The sequence below is a fragment of the Sitophilus oryzae genome, unplaced genomic scaffold (genome assembly GCF_002938485.1).
Source record: "Sitophilus oryzae breed Bouriz unplaced genomic scaffold, Soryzae_2.0 scaffold_811_pilon_pilon, whole genome shotgun sequence".
In the NCBI taxonomy this organism is placed as follows: Eukaryota; Metazoa; Arthropoda; class Insecta; order Coleoptera; family Curculionidae; genus Sitophilus; species Sitophilus oryzae.
Window position 1 is genome coordinate 2,901,019 of NW_022147430.1, and position 15,154 is coordinate 2,916,172.

The window sequence follows — 15,154 nt, forward strand, 5'->3', positions numbered from 1 at the left end:
TATGTCGGTGTCCATGTCAAATCAAGTGTTAAAATTCTTATAACGTCAAATATGTGTCAAATATTAAATTAAAATAATTTGAAAATCCGTATTCATATATCTCATATTTCTATATTTTCTATATTTTCTCAATTTTTAGCCGACCATACCAATAGGTATTAGGATCGGCAAAAAAAAAGTTTTTTTAATTTCACTCAAAATGAGTTATTTGGGTTATAAATGACCTAAATAGAAAATATTTTCGTGGTGTCTGTCTGTCCGTCCGTCTGTCCGTCTGTAACACGATAACTCAAAAACCGCTAAACCGATTTTAACCAAATTTGGCACAAAACTACTGTGGCACCCGAGAATCTGGCCATTAGTTTTTGGTGGGGGTGGGGTGTTGGTAAGGGGGTATAGGAGGGGGATAAAAATTATAAAAAATCGTAACTCCAAAATTACAGTAGCTAGCGAAACGCGGTTTTCAAATTAAGATTAGGAACAATATTTGCAACAAAATTTGTAATAACATCAAAATCAGTCAAAATTGCAGTTTTCGAGATATTAACATATTTTAGTATGGGCGGCTATACGTGCCTCCCGGCGCCAATTTTTTTAAATGGAAAATGCAATTTTTCTATATTTGTATTTCATGTTTTACCAGTTTGGACTCTTTTACCCCGCCCAGCACCTCTATTCGCTCCCCGGTCCCGTAAGTTTGTTTGGTTGAAAAAATACTTAAAGAAAAACAATTTCTCTTCTTCCCCAGCATATTTACAATCTCTAAGGTCAACAGAATGTGAATATATAAAATGTTTTCCATATAATACAAAAATAGCCGAAAACCGTATATTTTATGCTATTTATAATGGTAACAGTTGCATATTATGAGAGTTGCATAAAATGACATATTATGCAACTGTTACCATAATAAATAACATAAAATGCTCAGTAAAGACAAAAAATCCACAAAATTTCAAATCAATTTCAAATGTCTCAATTCAAATGTGTCAAATTTCAAAAGAAACGTCAAACAGAACTGTCAAGAATCCCCACCCTAAGTCCGTCCACCATATATGAATACATGGATAGCAATATGCTCCTTCCTTAATCTTTTTTTCGAAGTACTAGCCTTACTAAATATACGGAAAGGTAGCTCACCAATCCAAATTTTACCTAGCGAGACACTACACATGGTGCTACAAATTCGAGTACAGGCATATCTCGGTAACCGTAATAGATACGATTATGGTCAAATTGGGGCAAAGTTGCGCTTTGGAATGTTCACCAAGATGCCATCAAAAAAGTTTTAAAAATGTCAAGGATTGCTGAGTTTTTGATTGATTTTCCGTATTCAATGTGTTAACCCACCTCATTGTTAAGTTTGAAAGCTTATCAATATTGTAACGAAGAATATATTAAATATTAAAAAAAACAGAGCCGGACTTGAAATTAGTTTAAATAAATTGTGTTCAAATGTCCGAAACAAAAAAATATAAAGTGTGGATATCATTGTACTCAGTAGACCGAGTTCTTTCAAAACCTAAAATAAAAAATGCCTCTTAAGTTGGCCTCTGTAACACACAAATTATCAGCGAATTTGAAAATCTAAAAATATTGTTAGGTAGCCTTCATAAAGTGGCTATGAGAATGTGCAATTAGTTTTTGGATTTTCTAAAAAGTAATGACAGGAAAAAATAAAATTGATTTTCAAAAAAAATAGTTTTTTCCAAAAACTCAGGATGGCAAATTTTTCAAACTTTTTGGATGGTATCTTGGTGAACATCCCAAAGCGCCACTTTGTCCCAATTTAACCATGTTCATATCTATTACGGTTACCGAGATACCAATGCTCGTACCTCGAATTTGTAGCACTCTGTATATCAGTATTAATGTTTATTAATCGAAAAAATCTCTTTTCCAGAAATGAAATGACAGACAATCACTGTCACTCATTAATTAAACTATTATTTGTTGATTTATTTCTATATTTTTAGGTACAACTACTTTCTAGAAACACTAAAGGAAGTTCGATTGTATACTGGTTTCAGTAATTATTTGTTCCTCGTTATAAAGAGCATTTTGAATATGATATCTTTTCTCGTGGTTTTAACTATTATATCTTACAGAATTCTGGTAAGTCATAAAGTTTTCTTTAGTCTCTAAAGTTAATATACTGGGTGCGTCTCAAAAGTGGCTCACCCCCTATAACTTTTTTATTTTTTCAGATAAAAAAACGAAATTGGATGTTAGTACATAACATAAATTAGGATTAATTAACGTATTCAATTGTTTTTGGTCACTTCCTGTTTCACCGGAAATGACTACAAATTTTGATTTTTAAATGACACCCCCGGTATATTTTTACATTATTCGATAAAAAATGACAGTCTGAATAGAATGACATATTATATGTCAATTTTTGACATTTGCGCATATGGTTTATTTGAAATGGTAACATACGGTTCATAATGACAATTTGACTCGAAATGCCAAGTGTGTGGTAGGTACCAAATTATTCGTAAAAAAATCCTTTTTCCCAATATGCTAACGACCCACCCTTGCTCCATTTGAAAAAATTGAGATATGATTACAAATAAGATTTGGGCATCTTATAACGGGCCCGGATAAGACACGAAAATCATTAGACGCTCAAATATATTTTTCCAAGGCTCCTTGATTAAAACTTAGTGTTATTAACACATCCATGGCACACCCGAGGGGTGTCTCACTACTGGAATTACCTGTACATTTTCTTGGCAGTCGCTGGCAGTCATTGGCAGTCTTATGGCAGTCTCCTATAATAATTACATGGCAGTCATAGGCACTCTTCTTCGCAGTCATTGGCAGTCGCTTGGCAGTAAAATGATATTTTGGCAGTACATGTACATTTTTCACCCAAGTGAGACACCCCTCGGACACTCTTGATTGAAATTTAAAATACGATTTTTTTAAGCTAAAATGTCAAAAGTTGACATATGACATGTCATTCTATTCATTGTGTCATTTTTTATCGAATGAAGTAAAAATATACCGGGGGTGCCATTAAAAAATAATTTAATTTATTAAAAGTCATTTCCGGTGAAACAGGAAGTGGCCAAAAACAATTGAATACGAGAATACGATCAATTCTAATTTATGTCATATACTAACATACCCAATCTTGTTTATTTAACTAAAAAATAAAAAAGTTATAGGGGTGTGCCACTTTTGAGACGCACCCGGTATATTTTATTTTTTTTATTTAAACACCAAACCATTTAAACATCCACATTTAAATATTTTTTAAATGTGGATAATTAAAATCAACTGAAGATGCTGCTGGTACCGATTAAGCTCTGGTAATATGCTGAGTGCCAAAAAAAGGAGAACACCTAAGTCGAGCGTTTCTCAAAAGTGCCTGTATAACTTTTTGGCTCTATAAATTTTTTATTTTTCATAAATATAGGAAGAAGAAAAAACCATTAACCACGGAAAATTAACCACTATTTGGTTGAATTTTACTTATTGAGGGCATTAAGACTACAGGGACTTCAAGTAGGTCAAATGTTACTTTATTATAACCTCAAATTTGTCTCGGGGGTCGAAGGCATTGTTTGGTTTTCATGTTAGGTTAAAATTTAGTTGTTAATAACTTTAAATGGGACCTTATTTGGAGGAGTTCAAATTAGGTTGAAAATTTAATTTATTTCGACCTCATAAGTCGCTATTATGCTTCAAAGGTAAAAGTAACTTAGTTTTGGACTTGGAAGAAAGTCAGACATACGGCAGGTTAAAAATTACCTTTTTTTAATTTCCTCGAGGTGATTTCCGTTTAAAATAGTTTTCGAGGGATTATTATTGTAATATTATTAGAAAGTGCCCCTCCCTAATAGCTAGAAGGTTAAGGGTTGACAGTTGACACTGAAGACCAGATTATTCCTACGCATCCTAATTATTGTTAAACTCATGTAAAACTATTTTATAAATAAACCTATATGATTAAACAATAGTAGTTTAAGTCATATTACATGGCGCAGTCGTAGTGGGTAAAAAGTGGAATAATACCAAACAATACAAAGTGGCGTGGATTGAAGTTAAAAGAAAAGTAAATAAAAGTACATGTGGGGATATAACCTTTAAGTGGTAAAACGAAAAAGCGAAGAAAATTGACCGCCAAATTAGAGTCCTTTTGTGGTGAAACAAATAAAGAAAAGTTCAAAAGGAAAAATGGATGTTAGATTACCAGAACCACTTTCCTTTGATGGAAGTTTAGCTGAAAATTTTCGAAGATTTATAAGCAAAGTTTTGAAATTTATCTAATAGCCAGTGGGAAAAGTGTTTTCACTTTTGATTTAGATGACAAGATGAAGATTGCTTTGTTACTAAATCTAATGGGTGAAGAAGGGATAGAAGTCTGCAACACATTAAAATTAACAGAGGTACAAAGAGCTAATTTTCAAACAGTACTAAATGAATTGGAGAATTATATGACTCCGAAAAAGAACGTAGCGTATGAAAGGTTTCTATTTTACTCAAGGAATCAAGAAGATGAAGAAACATTTGACCATTTCTATACTGATTTGAAAAAGTTATCAAAAAACTGTGAATTTGAGCAGTCGACTGATTCAATGATCAGAGATAGGATTGTCTTGGGGATCAAGTCGAGGCAAGTCCAAGAAAAACTACTTAACGTGACAAGTTAGATCTCAATAAGGCTATTCAGCTCTGTCGAGCATGTGAAATCGCAAAATCCAAAATACAAAGTGTACAAGGTGCTGAAGCTAAAGTTGAAGTTGTTCAAAACAAAGCAAAGACAGCACAAAGGCATGGCAATACTGAAGAGAAGACATTAATAAGCTGTAAAAGCTGCGGAAAGAAGCATGAAAAAAGAAGATGTCCAGCATTTGGCAGAAAGTGCAACAAATGTAGGCGCTATGGACATTTCGAGAAGATGTGTAGAAACACAATGATGGTGAAGGAGCTACAAGAAAGTAAAGAAGGGGAAAAAGATGAAGAACTCTTAGTATCTGTTGTGACAGTAAGTGAAGTGAAAAGTGAATCGGAGTGGATAGAGACATTAGAATTTGGTAAGCAAAATATTAGAGTTAAGGTAGACACAGGGTCTCAGGTTAATTTGATTCCACAACATATACTTAAAAGTATTAAAAATCAAGATATTGCATGGCAAAAAACAAAATTGGTACTTGAAACCTATGGAGGTTTTAAAATAACGCCAATAGGTGTAGTAAAATTAAAATGTAAATTTAGAGATAAGGATTACACGATACAATTTGTTGTTGTAAAAGATAAATCGATGCCTATTTTAAGTCTACAGTCGTCCATGACAATGAATATTTTAAAGAAAATTAATGAAGTTAATTTAGAGTTAGATAAGGACAGTTTTATTAATAATAACAAAGATTTATTTACAGGAATAGGGAAATTTAAAGAACAATGTAAATTAAAAGTAAAAAACAATGCCAGTCCTGTAGCTAAGCCACCCAGAAGGGTTCCTTTATCAATAAAAGACAGGTTGAAAAAACACCTGGATGCTTTAGTTAACAAAGGCATTATTGCTAAACACCAAGGACCGACTGAATGGCTTAGTAACCTAGTTATTATTGAAAAAAGTAACAAAACATTAAGAGTATGTTTAGATCCTAAGAATCTTAACGAAGTATTAGAAAGAGAATATTTTGAGATACCAACCTTAGAAGATATATGTGTTACCCTTAAAAATAAAAGCTACTTTACTGTACTAGATTTAAAGATGGGTTTTATCAGGTAGAGTTAGATTTAGAGTCAAGTAAACTGTGTGCTTTTGGAACACCCTTAGGAGTGTATAGATTTCTTCGTCTACCATTTAGGTTAAATTGTGCCCCAGAATATTTTCAAAAATTAAATCAAGAACACTTTGGTGATATTCCAGGACTGATAGTTTACTTTGACGATATTCTTATAGCGGCTGATACATCAGAAGAACATGATAAGATATTAACTAGAGTGTTAGAAAGAGCAAAGAAATATAATGTCAAATTATTTAGGCAATATTTTTGACAGGGAAGGTATGAGGCCTGATAAAAATAAAATTAAAGCAACACAAAATTTGGAACAACCAAATAATAAGAAAGAATTACAAAAACTTCTGGGAATCATTAATTATTTAAGAAGGTATATACCCAACCTGTCAGAGATATCTGCACCACTGCGAATATTATTAAAAAATAACACAGACTTGATATGGACTGATAAACAAACAAAGTGTTTACAAATGTTAAAAAATATTGTTAGTTCAGTTCCAGTATTAGCTAATTTTGATGTAAACAAAGAAATAACAATACAAACGGACTCAAGTCAAAGCGGTGTAGGGTGCGTGTTGTTGCAGGAAAACAGGCCTGTTGCTTTTGGATCACGTGCTCTTACAGATAGTGAAACTCGTTTTAGTCAAATTGAAAACGAAATGAATGCTATACTATATTCATGCCAGAAATATCACAGTTATATTTACGGTAGAAAGGTTAAAATACTAACTGATCACAAACCAAAGTATCAAAAGTATCAATAATGAAAAAAGGTGTTGCAGAAGTAAGTTCGCCAAGATTACAAAGAATTAAAGTAAAATTGTTGAAATATGACATTGACATTCGATATTTACCAGGAAAAGATATGCTTATAGCAGATCTCCTCTCAAGAAATTATATTAAAGACGATATAGGTAGTGATAATACATTTTTGACAGAAATTGTTCAGTCAATAAATGTAACTGATGATAAATTAAAGGAACTTCAAAGTGAAACGAGTAAAGATTTTGAACTAAAAATATTAAAGGAAATTTGTTTAAAAGGTTGGCCTAAAACAATAACTAAAACACCAAGTCCTATAAGAAAATATTACAACTATAAAACTGACATATATACTTCTAATGATATTATGTTTCTAGGAGATAGAATAATTGTTCCAGAGACTTTAAGGACAGATATGCTTACACAACTTCACGCAAATCATTATGGTATCACTAAGACACAAAAAAGGGCTAAATCCTTATTGTATTGGCCAGGAATAAATGAAGATATTAAGGAATTTATAAAGAAATGTAAGAATTGTGAAGTGTATCAAAAGAGTAACATAAAAGAGCCCATGATTTTGAGAAAAATACCTGATTTACCATTTCAAAAACTAGCAAGTGACATTTTAGAGTGGGGAGGTCAGTCATATATAGTAATTATTGATTATTATTCAAAGTGGATTGAATTAATTCGTTTACAATCAAAAACGTCTAAATCAGTCATTGATGTATTCAAACAAGTTTTTAGCACACATGGAATACCTATAGAAGTGGTATCAGACAACATGCCATTGAATTCATACGAATGTAAAAAATTTGCAAAAGAATGGGAATTTAAATTCTTGACATCAAGTCCAAGATACCCCAAATCAAACGGCCTTGCAGAACGAGCCGTGCAAATTGCTAAAAATATGCTGAGAAAGTGTACTGATATTAGCAATGCTTTATTGGAATATAGAATTACCTATTTCCGCCTCAGAAAAGTCACCAGCAGAATTATTGTTTAACAGAAAACTACAAACTAAATTACCGATTAAGACAGAATTATTAATACCTAGCAAAATAAATTATGACAAGGAAACAGAAAAGCTAGAACAAAAAAGACAAGAATATAAGAGCTACTATGACAGGTCAGTAAGAGAGAGAAAAGAGTTTGAAGAGGGAGAAAATGTTGTAGTAAAAGAAGGTAGAATATGGAAGCCCGGAAAGATAATCAGAAAATTAGAAGAGCCAAGATCATATACAGGGTCCGGCAATAGTGCGTCGGGCATCTGTAGCTCCTAGAATAAAAAACTTAAGAATTTTGTTTAAGTGCAAACCTAAAGTATGTACCAGGATGTATTTCAGGAAAATATTTTAACTTCTATAGGGTGGCTCAAAAAATGTGAGTGGACCTGGATGATTTTTTTTAAATGGAACACCCTGTATCTTATTGCATTTTTGGCTTCCTTTCAGATCACGTTACATAACCCTAAGATATGAATAAATATATTTCGATAGTTTCAGAGATAATAAAACATAAATCAAAAATATATATTTTTCAGCCCTTCTTAAAAAAATTATTAAAAATACAAGAACTTTTCTGAAATCAAAACTACATTAAGTATTTACATTAGATGGTCTGTTCTTACTTTGCTATAAATATGAAAATTTTAAATTATACAGGATGTTCAAAATTCTACGCCAAACTTACTAATAACTATAATATGAACGGTTTCCCAGATATTTGCGGTTTTATATTTCATATGGCATTTTCCACAGTAATTTTTTATCAGAGCCAATCCCAATGATTTTTCTCTCATATTTTACCATTGAAAACGCCATATGAAATAATAACTGCGTGTATTTGCGAAATCGTTAAGAATTTTGAAATACTCTAAATACAAAAAATGTTCATTTTTTTACTCTCCATCTAATAAAAAAATAATATACAGGGTGTTCCATTTAAAAAAACAAAGAAAAAATATTTTATATTTTAGAAAGTTTGGCGTAGAATATTGAACATCCTGTATGATTTACGATTATCATATTTATAGCAAAGTGAGAACAGACCATCTAATGTAAATACCTAATATAGTTTTGATTTCAGGACAGTTTTTGTATTTTTAATAATTTTTTGAAGAAGGGCTGAAAAATATATATTTTTGATTTATTTTTTAATATCTCTGAAACTATCGAAATATATTTATTCATATCTTAGGGTTATGTAAAGTGATCTGAAAGGAAGCCAAAAATGCAATAATATACAAGGTGTTCCCTTTAAAAAAAATCATCCAGGTCCACTCACACTTTTTTGAGCCACCCTATAGAAGTTAAAATATTTTCCCGAAATACATTCTGGTACATACTTTAGGTCTGCACTTAAACAAATTTCTCAGGTTTTTTATTCTAGGAGCTACAGATGCCCGACGCACTATTGCCGGACCCTGTATAGTGCGGAAAGAGAATGGAAATGAAATTAGAAGAAACAGTTCCCATTTAAGGCAGTCACTAAATGAAGGAAATTTTAATCAAAACCATGAATTTATTTTCAATGAGGGTGTTGATATCCCAAGTAATGATATTCCAAGCAATGATATAAGTATTAGCCTAAATCGGGCAACTGACAAAAGCAGGAGGCCTGTCAAACTGCCTCAGCATTTTAAGGATTTTCATATGTATTAGCATAGTATTAGCTTTACTCTAATTTACTAGTAAAGGGGGAAGATGTAATATTATTAGAAAGTGCCCCTCCCTAATAGCTAGAAGGTTAAGGGTTGACAGTTGACACTGAAGACCAGATTATTCCTACGCATCCTAATTATTGTTAAACTCATGTAAAACTATTTTATAAATAAACCTATATGATTAAACAATAGTAGTTTAAGTCATAATACAATTATGTTATAGCACATTACCTTGTGGGGAACGAAAGAATATTCAATGCGTTTCTTTTTTATTACCGACACAATCTTAAACGTGTCCATTATGTGCAATAAAAACAAAAAGTCCTCTATAATAACACTCACAATCCCAAAACACAAAACTTTTACAAATAATAAGCAAAGAAAACTAATTTGGTTAGGTTGTAATTGTTTGGTAGGTTGTTCTTATTTAGGCCAGTTCGGTAATTGCATCGGCTAGCAAAAGGATAAAAATTTGACATGTCACGTGACTCTCAATAAATATTCTCATTTTAGGACACTTGATTACCACAAGTTAAATTAACTAATTAAGAACTTTAAAAGTGTACCAAGGAAGTTAGCTGAAAAAAGTTTATTAGAACCTTGAAAGATTAATTGTTGAAAATACATAAAATTTTAATGGCGCATAATTTTTTAGGGCCTATCATATTTACATCTCACAGAAAATTTTTCTCCGCAGACATAATTATCTTGCGAATCCAGTAATCCACTTCTTACCAATAACTTATTTACATTTACTAGGAAGTGCATACAGGGTGTCCCAGAAATAAGTGCAAATGTTTTAGCTGGTAGTATAGTTCAACCCCAGAAACACGCCTATGAGGTTTTTTTCGCGAAAAAAAAATTTTGAAAATTAGAAATTTTTTGAAAATTTTTTTGGAAATTTTTTTAGTTTTTAGTTAAAAAATATAATTTCTTGATAATGTGAAAACATAAGTGTTAGATTAAATTTACAAGATAGAAAATCCAGATAAGATCCAGTGGTTCTCAAAATTTTAGCAAAAAATATTTTTTTTTGGAAATTTTCAAAGTAAAATAACTCCGTTATTTCGGACTTATTTGAAAAACGATAAAGAAAAAAGATGTTTCCTTTATCGAGATCTACCACCTCTTAAAATATTTGCACTTATTTCTGGGACACCCTGTATATGTAGGTATTTCATCCATATTGAATTAATGTTCAAACGACCATGCAAGTTATTACTACTTTTGTTTGTCTTCCTGGTTCATTATTGGGAAATTCATTTACATACACATATTAAAAAGAAAAATACTTTGCCTTATTCTTTCTCTTTCTTTCCCATGTTAAAATGTAGGTAGTATAAATTAGGACTATTTTTAGTAAAATTTACCACTATTTTACCATGTTATGACCTCAGGTCGGTTATTTTTGACTTCATAGCCCATATTTCATACAAGACACTATAACCTGTTAACCTGTTTTTAACTTCCAAATTACTTTAGTTTTATTCCCCACTTTGGGAATTTTAAAATTGCGGTGCTGCTAAAGGATTATCGGGAGGTTGCACTGACTACCGACCAGCAAACGGCTCTAGAAGAGGCGATACTGGACGAAGTAGTAGCGAGCGGATTGCGACGCAGCGATCCACAAAGCGTGGGTCAGCTGCGCTTTGCGGGGATACACTTTAGTGTGGGCATAATCCTCCTAGATTGTGCATCTGAAAAATCGGCGGATTGGTTGGTGGAAACGGCACTTAAGCTTAAAAATTGGCAGGGGCCGTGACTGGTTGCAATGAGGGGAGAAAACATCCCTAAAGGTCTTAGAGAGAAAGAGAAAACCATCACGGTCTTTCTGCCAAGAAGCAAGGGGAAAGACACCACCTACCTGCTAGACCTTATCCAGACTCAGAACGAGAATATGAGTACATCGAGCTGGCGAGTCCTCAACTCGAAGGAGGAGGGCCATGGTCAGGTCCTCACAATAGGAATTGACCTCAAATCCAAGGAGGCAATAGAGAAAGAGGGATATAACCTCTATTATAGATTCGGGACAGTACCGGTATCAGGTCCAAGAAAAGAACAAGCTAAAGATGGGGAGAAAATGGAGACTAATACTCCAGCTTCCACCTCACAGGTACTTCAGCCGGAGACAAGCTCCTCGACTGTGAAGGACACGGATGGCGAAACACCAATCGTGGAGGGGTGTATATCCTTGGAGGCCACCCCTCGGAGGAGGAACATCTGTTGTCAGGAGGGAATGGGAAATACCCTGTCTCTCTACAACAGGGGGGTCCTTACATACCTACCCCAGAAACCTGATGCATGGGATATCCTAAATAAACCTGCACCATGCAAAAGGGTCTTCCGCCACAATCACAAGACTCGTTGAGGAAAACCAACATATAGTACTAGCCCAGGAACCCTGGGTGTATCAGAGACAAATTAAAGGGTTGTCTGGAAAAAATTCCAGTGTAATATATGATAACAGGCAGGAATTTCCCCGAGCCTGTATTCTTATAAGAAACAACATTAATTACACACGTGTTTCAGAATTTACAACCCGAGATCTTGTTCCAATCATGGTTCAACTTAATATCGAGGATTGTAGCAAAAATATCGTGATTGCCTCTGCATACTTTCCGGGTGATGGGCAAACACCGCCTCCGGAAGTAGAGGATCTCACGCGATCCTACAGCCAATGGCGACTACCTCTGCTATTGGGATATGACTCCAATACGCACAATGAGGTATGGGGAAGTACTAATACTAACACTAGAGGTGAGTGTTTACTAGAATTCTTCTTAGCATACAATCTTGAAGTTCTCCATATAGGGAACACCCCCACGTTTGTGACAAAAACGCGGGCGGAAGTATTAGATTATTTAACAATCAGGAGTGCTAGTGTAACTAGTTACGTGAAAGCTTGGACTGTCTCAACGGAAACTTCCCTATCAGATCACAGAATCATCGAGTTCAAATTAGGAGAAATCATACTCCAAACTGAAATTCGAAGGGGAATCCAAGAAAAACCGATTGGGAACTATACCACACCAATCTCGTAGACAACCTGGACCAAATAGATGCAGGTAGGGCTAGGAACCACCTGTATCTAGAATGGTACACAAGGGAAGTCAGTGGTGCAATATTACACAAGTAAGGGCATACAAAAAAGTAATAACAAGTGGTTCCTGGTGGAACAAAAATCTGGCCAATCTTAGATCGGAGGTCCGACGACTCTTCAACAGAGCCAAACCCAGCGGCGAATGGCAGCTCTACACCGAGAAATGAACTGAGTATAATGAGATTAGAAGGGCAAAGCGATCTGACTTCAGACTCTTTTGCGAAAACATCACTTCAACTACTTATGCAGCTAGACTACACAAAGCTATGGCCAAGCTATGGCCAAGCAAAGCTATGGGCCCATCCCCAACATGGCACTTAAGAAACGTGACGGACGCTACACGGAAGGAGATGAAGAGAGAGCTAACCTCCTACTTCATACACACTTTCCAGGTAGCATATCTATTAAGTAGCTCCGACCGAACCCCACAATCCTCGCAGGGAAGACTGGGAGACAGCCAAGCTAGTAATAACAGAACAAAAACTGAAATGGGCTATTAACACCCTTCAGCCTTATAAAACAGCAGGAATAGATTGGATTTTTCCTGCCCTGCTAAAGAAGGGTCAGGAAATAGCTACACACCATCTATTAAACATTACAAGAAGCAGCTTAGCGATGGGATATATACCAACCATCTGGTGAAGAGCGAAAGTCATCTTCATACCCGAAATAGGCAAAACTGACTGGGCTAACCCCAAATCATTTAGGCCTATTAGTCTCACAACCTTCATATTGTCTTCTTTTTGGATAAAAATCCTTTAGCGCTTTAATGGACGAAATTTGACTGGTTCTGTCAGAACTAACAAGCTGAAACGCTTAATTTAAATGGAATGCGTCCGCTGCGAGCCCAAATTTTTAACATTTATTATTAAATACAAATTTTTTAACATTTATTACAAACCTCGTTTTCGCGCCAGGCGAATTTCAATAATTCATTTAAGTACTTTTCAGATGGAATTTGTACAATCTGATTTTACATATATGTTTTAGGTATTAGAAATAATAAATATTTAAGATTTACCAGACACGTGCACGGACCTCATTGTTTTCCCTCACTTCCTTTTGTACCCGAAATGACTACAACTTTTTATTTTTAAATGACACCTTGGGTACTTTTTTAAAGGTGAATTTTGACAGGGAACGTCATGCCCATCAGACTGTTGACGTTATGGTTTAGGGTGCCATTCATAGACAAAGGAAATAAATTTAGATTAGAAAGCCCGTAAAAATATATAATTGTTTTGGGTCGCGACCGTTGTACGCGATCTGGTGCTCCTATAGCTGTTGCTAAGAACAACCTCTAACCCCAAAGAAATAATTTTCTCTTGTCAAAATCAGAATCTTCAAAAATTATAAAACCTTTCAAGATTTAAAACTTCCTCTTCTTCTTTCTCTGCTTATCCATTAATGGATGTTTGCGACCACACTTTCCATGGCTTCCCTATCTCTGGCTTTGTGGATCAACGTCTGTATGTTACTAATGCCTGTCCACTGTCTTATGTTCCGCCGCCACGACATTTTTTCCGTCCCAAACCTCTTCTGCCCTCGATAATCAATTCGGTCAACTTACAATCGGTCTTTCTTTTTTTATAGTGTTGAAGAGTTCATGTTCTCTATTAATACGTCTTAGTACATCCTCGTTTCTTATCTTGGCCGTCAATGGTATCTTGAGGATTCTGCGGTATATCCACATTTCGAAAGAAGTTGAAGCCAAGCTCCCAGTTACTTGAATTTTTCGACTCGTTCTATGAATTTTCCTTCGTATATTAAGCTGACGTCTCTAAACTCATCCACCTCTCTCGTCATCACCAGCCACAACCATGAATTTCATCCACAACCCTGAATTTTGTTTTCTTTTTGTTAATGGCAAGTCCCATTCTTTGACTACATTCTCTTACCATACTAACCAACTGTTGTAAATTATCCATGTTATCCGCAACCAGAACGGTGTCATCGGCATATCGTATGTTATTTATCCAGACTCTATTGACTCTAATTCCAATCTCCCTGTCCTCTAGCGACTCCTGAAAGATGGCCTCTGAGTATATATTGAACAAGAGCGGCGATAGTATACACCCCTGCCTTACTCCTCTGCGAATACAAATTTGGTTGGTTAGACCGTTCGCTAATTTTACCGGTGCTGATTGGTGCCAGTATAGGTTTTCGATACATCGGATGTCTTTCTGGTCTAAATCCAATCTCCTGAGAAGCTGCATAAGTTTATGATGTTGAACTCTATCGAAAGCTTTTTCGTAATCTATAAAACATAGACAGGCATTCTTTCGCTGGTCGTAGCAGTTTTGTACTAATATCTTCGTCGCGGCCAGTGCTTCCCTGTTGCCTAACCCCTGTCTAAATCTAAACTGTAAGTCACTCATGGCATCCTCACATTTTCCGTACAAACTCCGATGTATTATTCTCAGGAATATTTTTAGATAATGACTCATGAGACTGATGAGTCTTTGTTCTTCACATTTTTGTGCGCTAATCTTCTTTGGTACAGGGATAAAAGTTGAAGATAACCATTGTTCCGGATAGTGACCAGTGTCATATATTCGGTTAAACAACTTGGATAGAACTGCAATGCCTCTCTCGTCCAGAAGTTTGAGTATTTCTGATGGGATCTCATCCGGCCCAGCTGCTTTATTATTCTTCGCAAGTTGTATAGCCTTTTCAATCTCTTCTTTCGTAACAGAAGGTCCTGTTAGATTATTTTCGACTGTGAGTTCTTTGTCCGGTCTATTATCATTAACCCTTATCTGGTCCGGTACTAGATATGTATCATAAACGGTCCGGCGTAGTCTGTGGGACTACGCTTTCTAAAAAGTGAAAAAAACACACAAAAACTAAAAAATAACAAAT

General features: G+C 34.7%; 1 protein-coding gene across 1 annotated transcript in view; it reads left to right on the top strand.

The window, feature by feature from the left end:
• The window catches only part of LOC115889235 (potassium/sodium hyperpolarization-activated cyclic nucleotide-gated channel 2-like), an 83,957-nt gene that overhangs the window by 50,907 nt on the left and 17,896 nt on the right, over window positions 1–15,154 (top strand). The window contains exon 3 of the mRNA XM_030909180.1: window positions 1,977–2,115. Coding sequence (XP_030765040.1) covers window positions 1,977–2,115 — 139 coding nt within the window. The remainder of the gene's footprint in view (window positions 1–1,976; window positions 2,116–15,154) is intronic.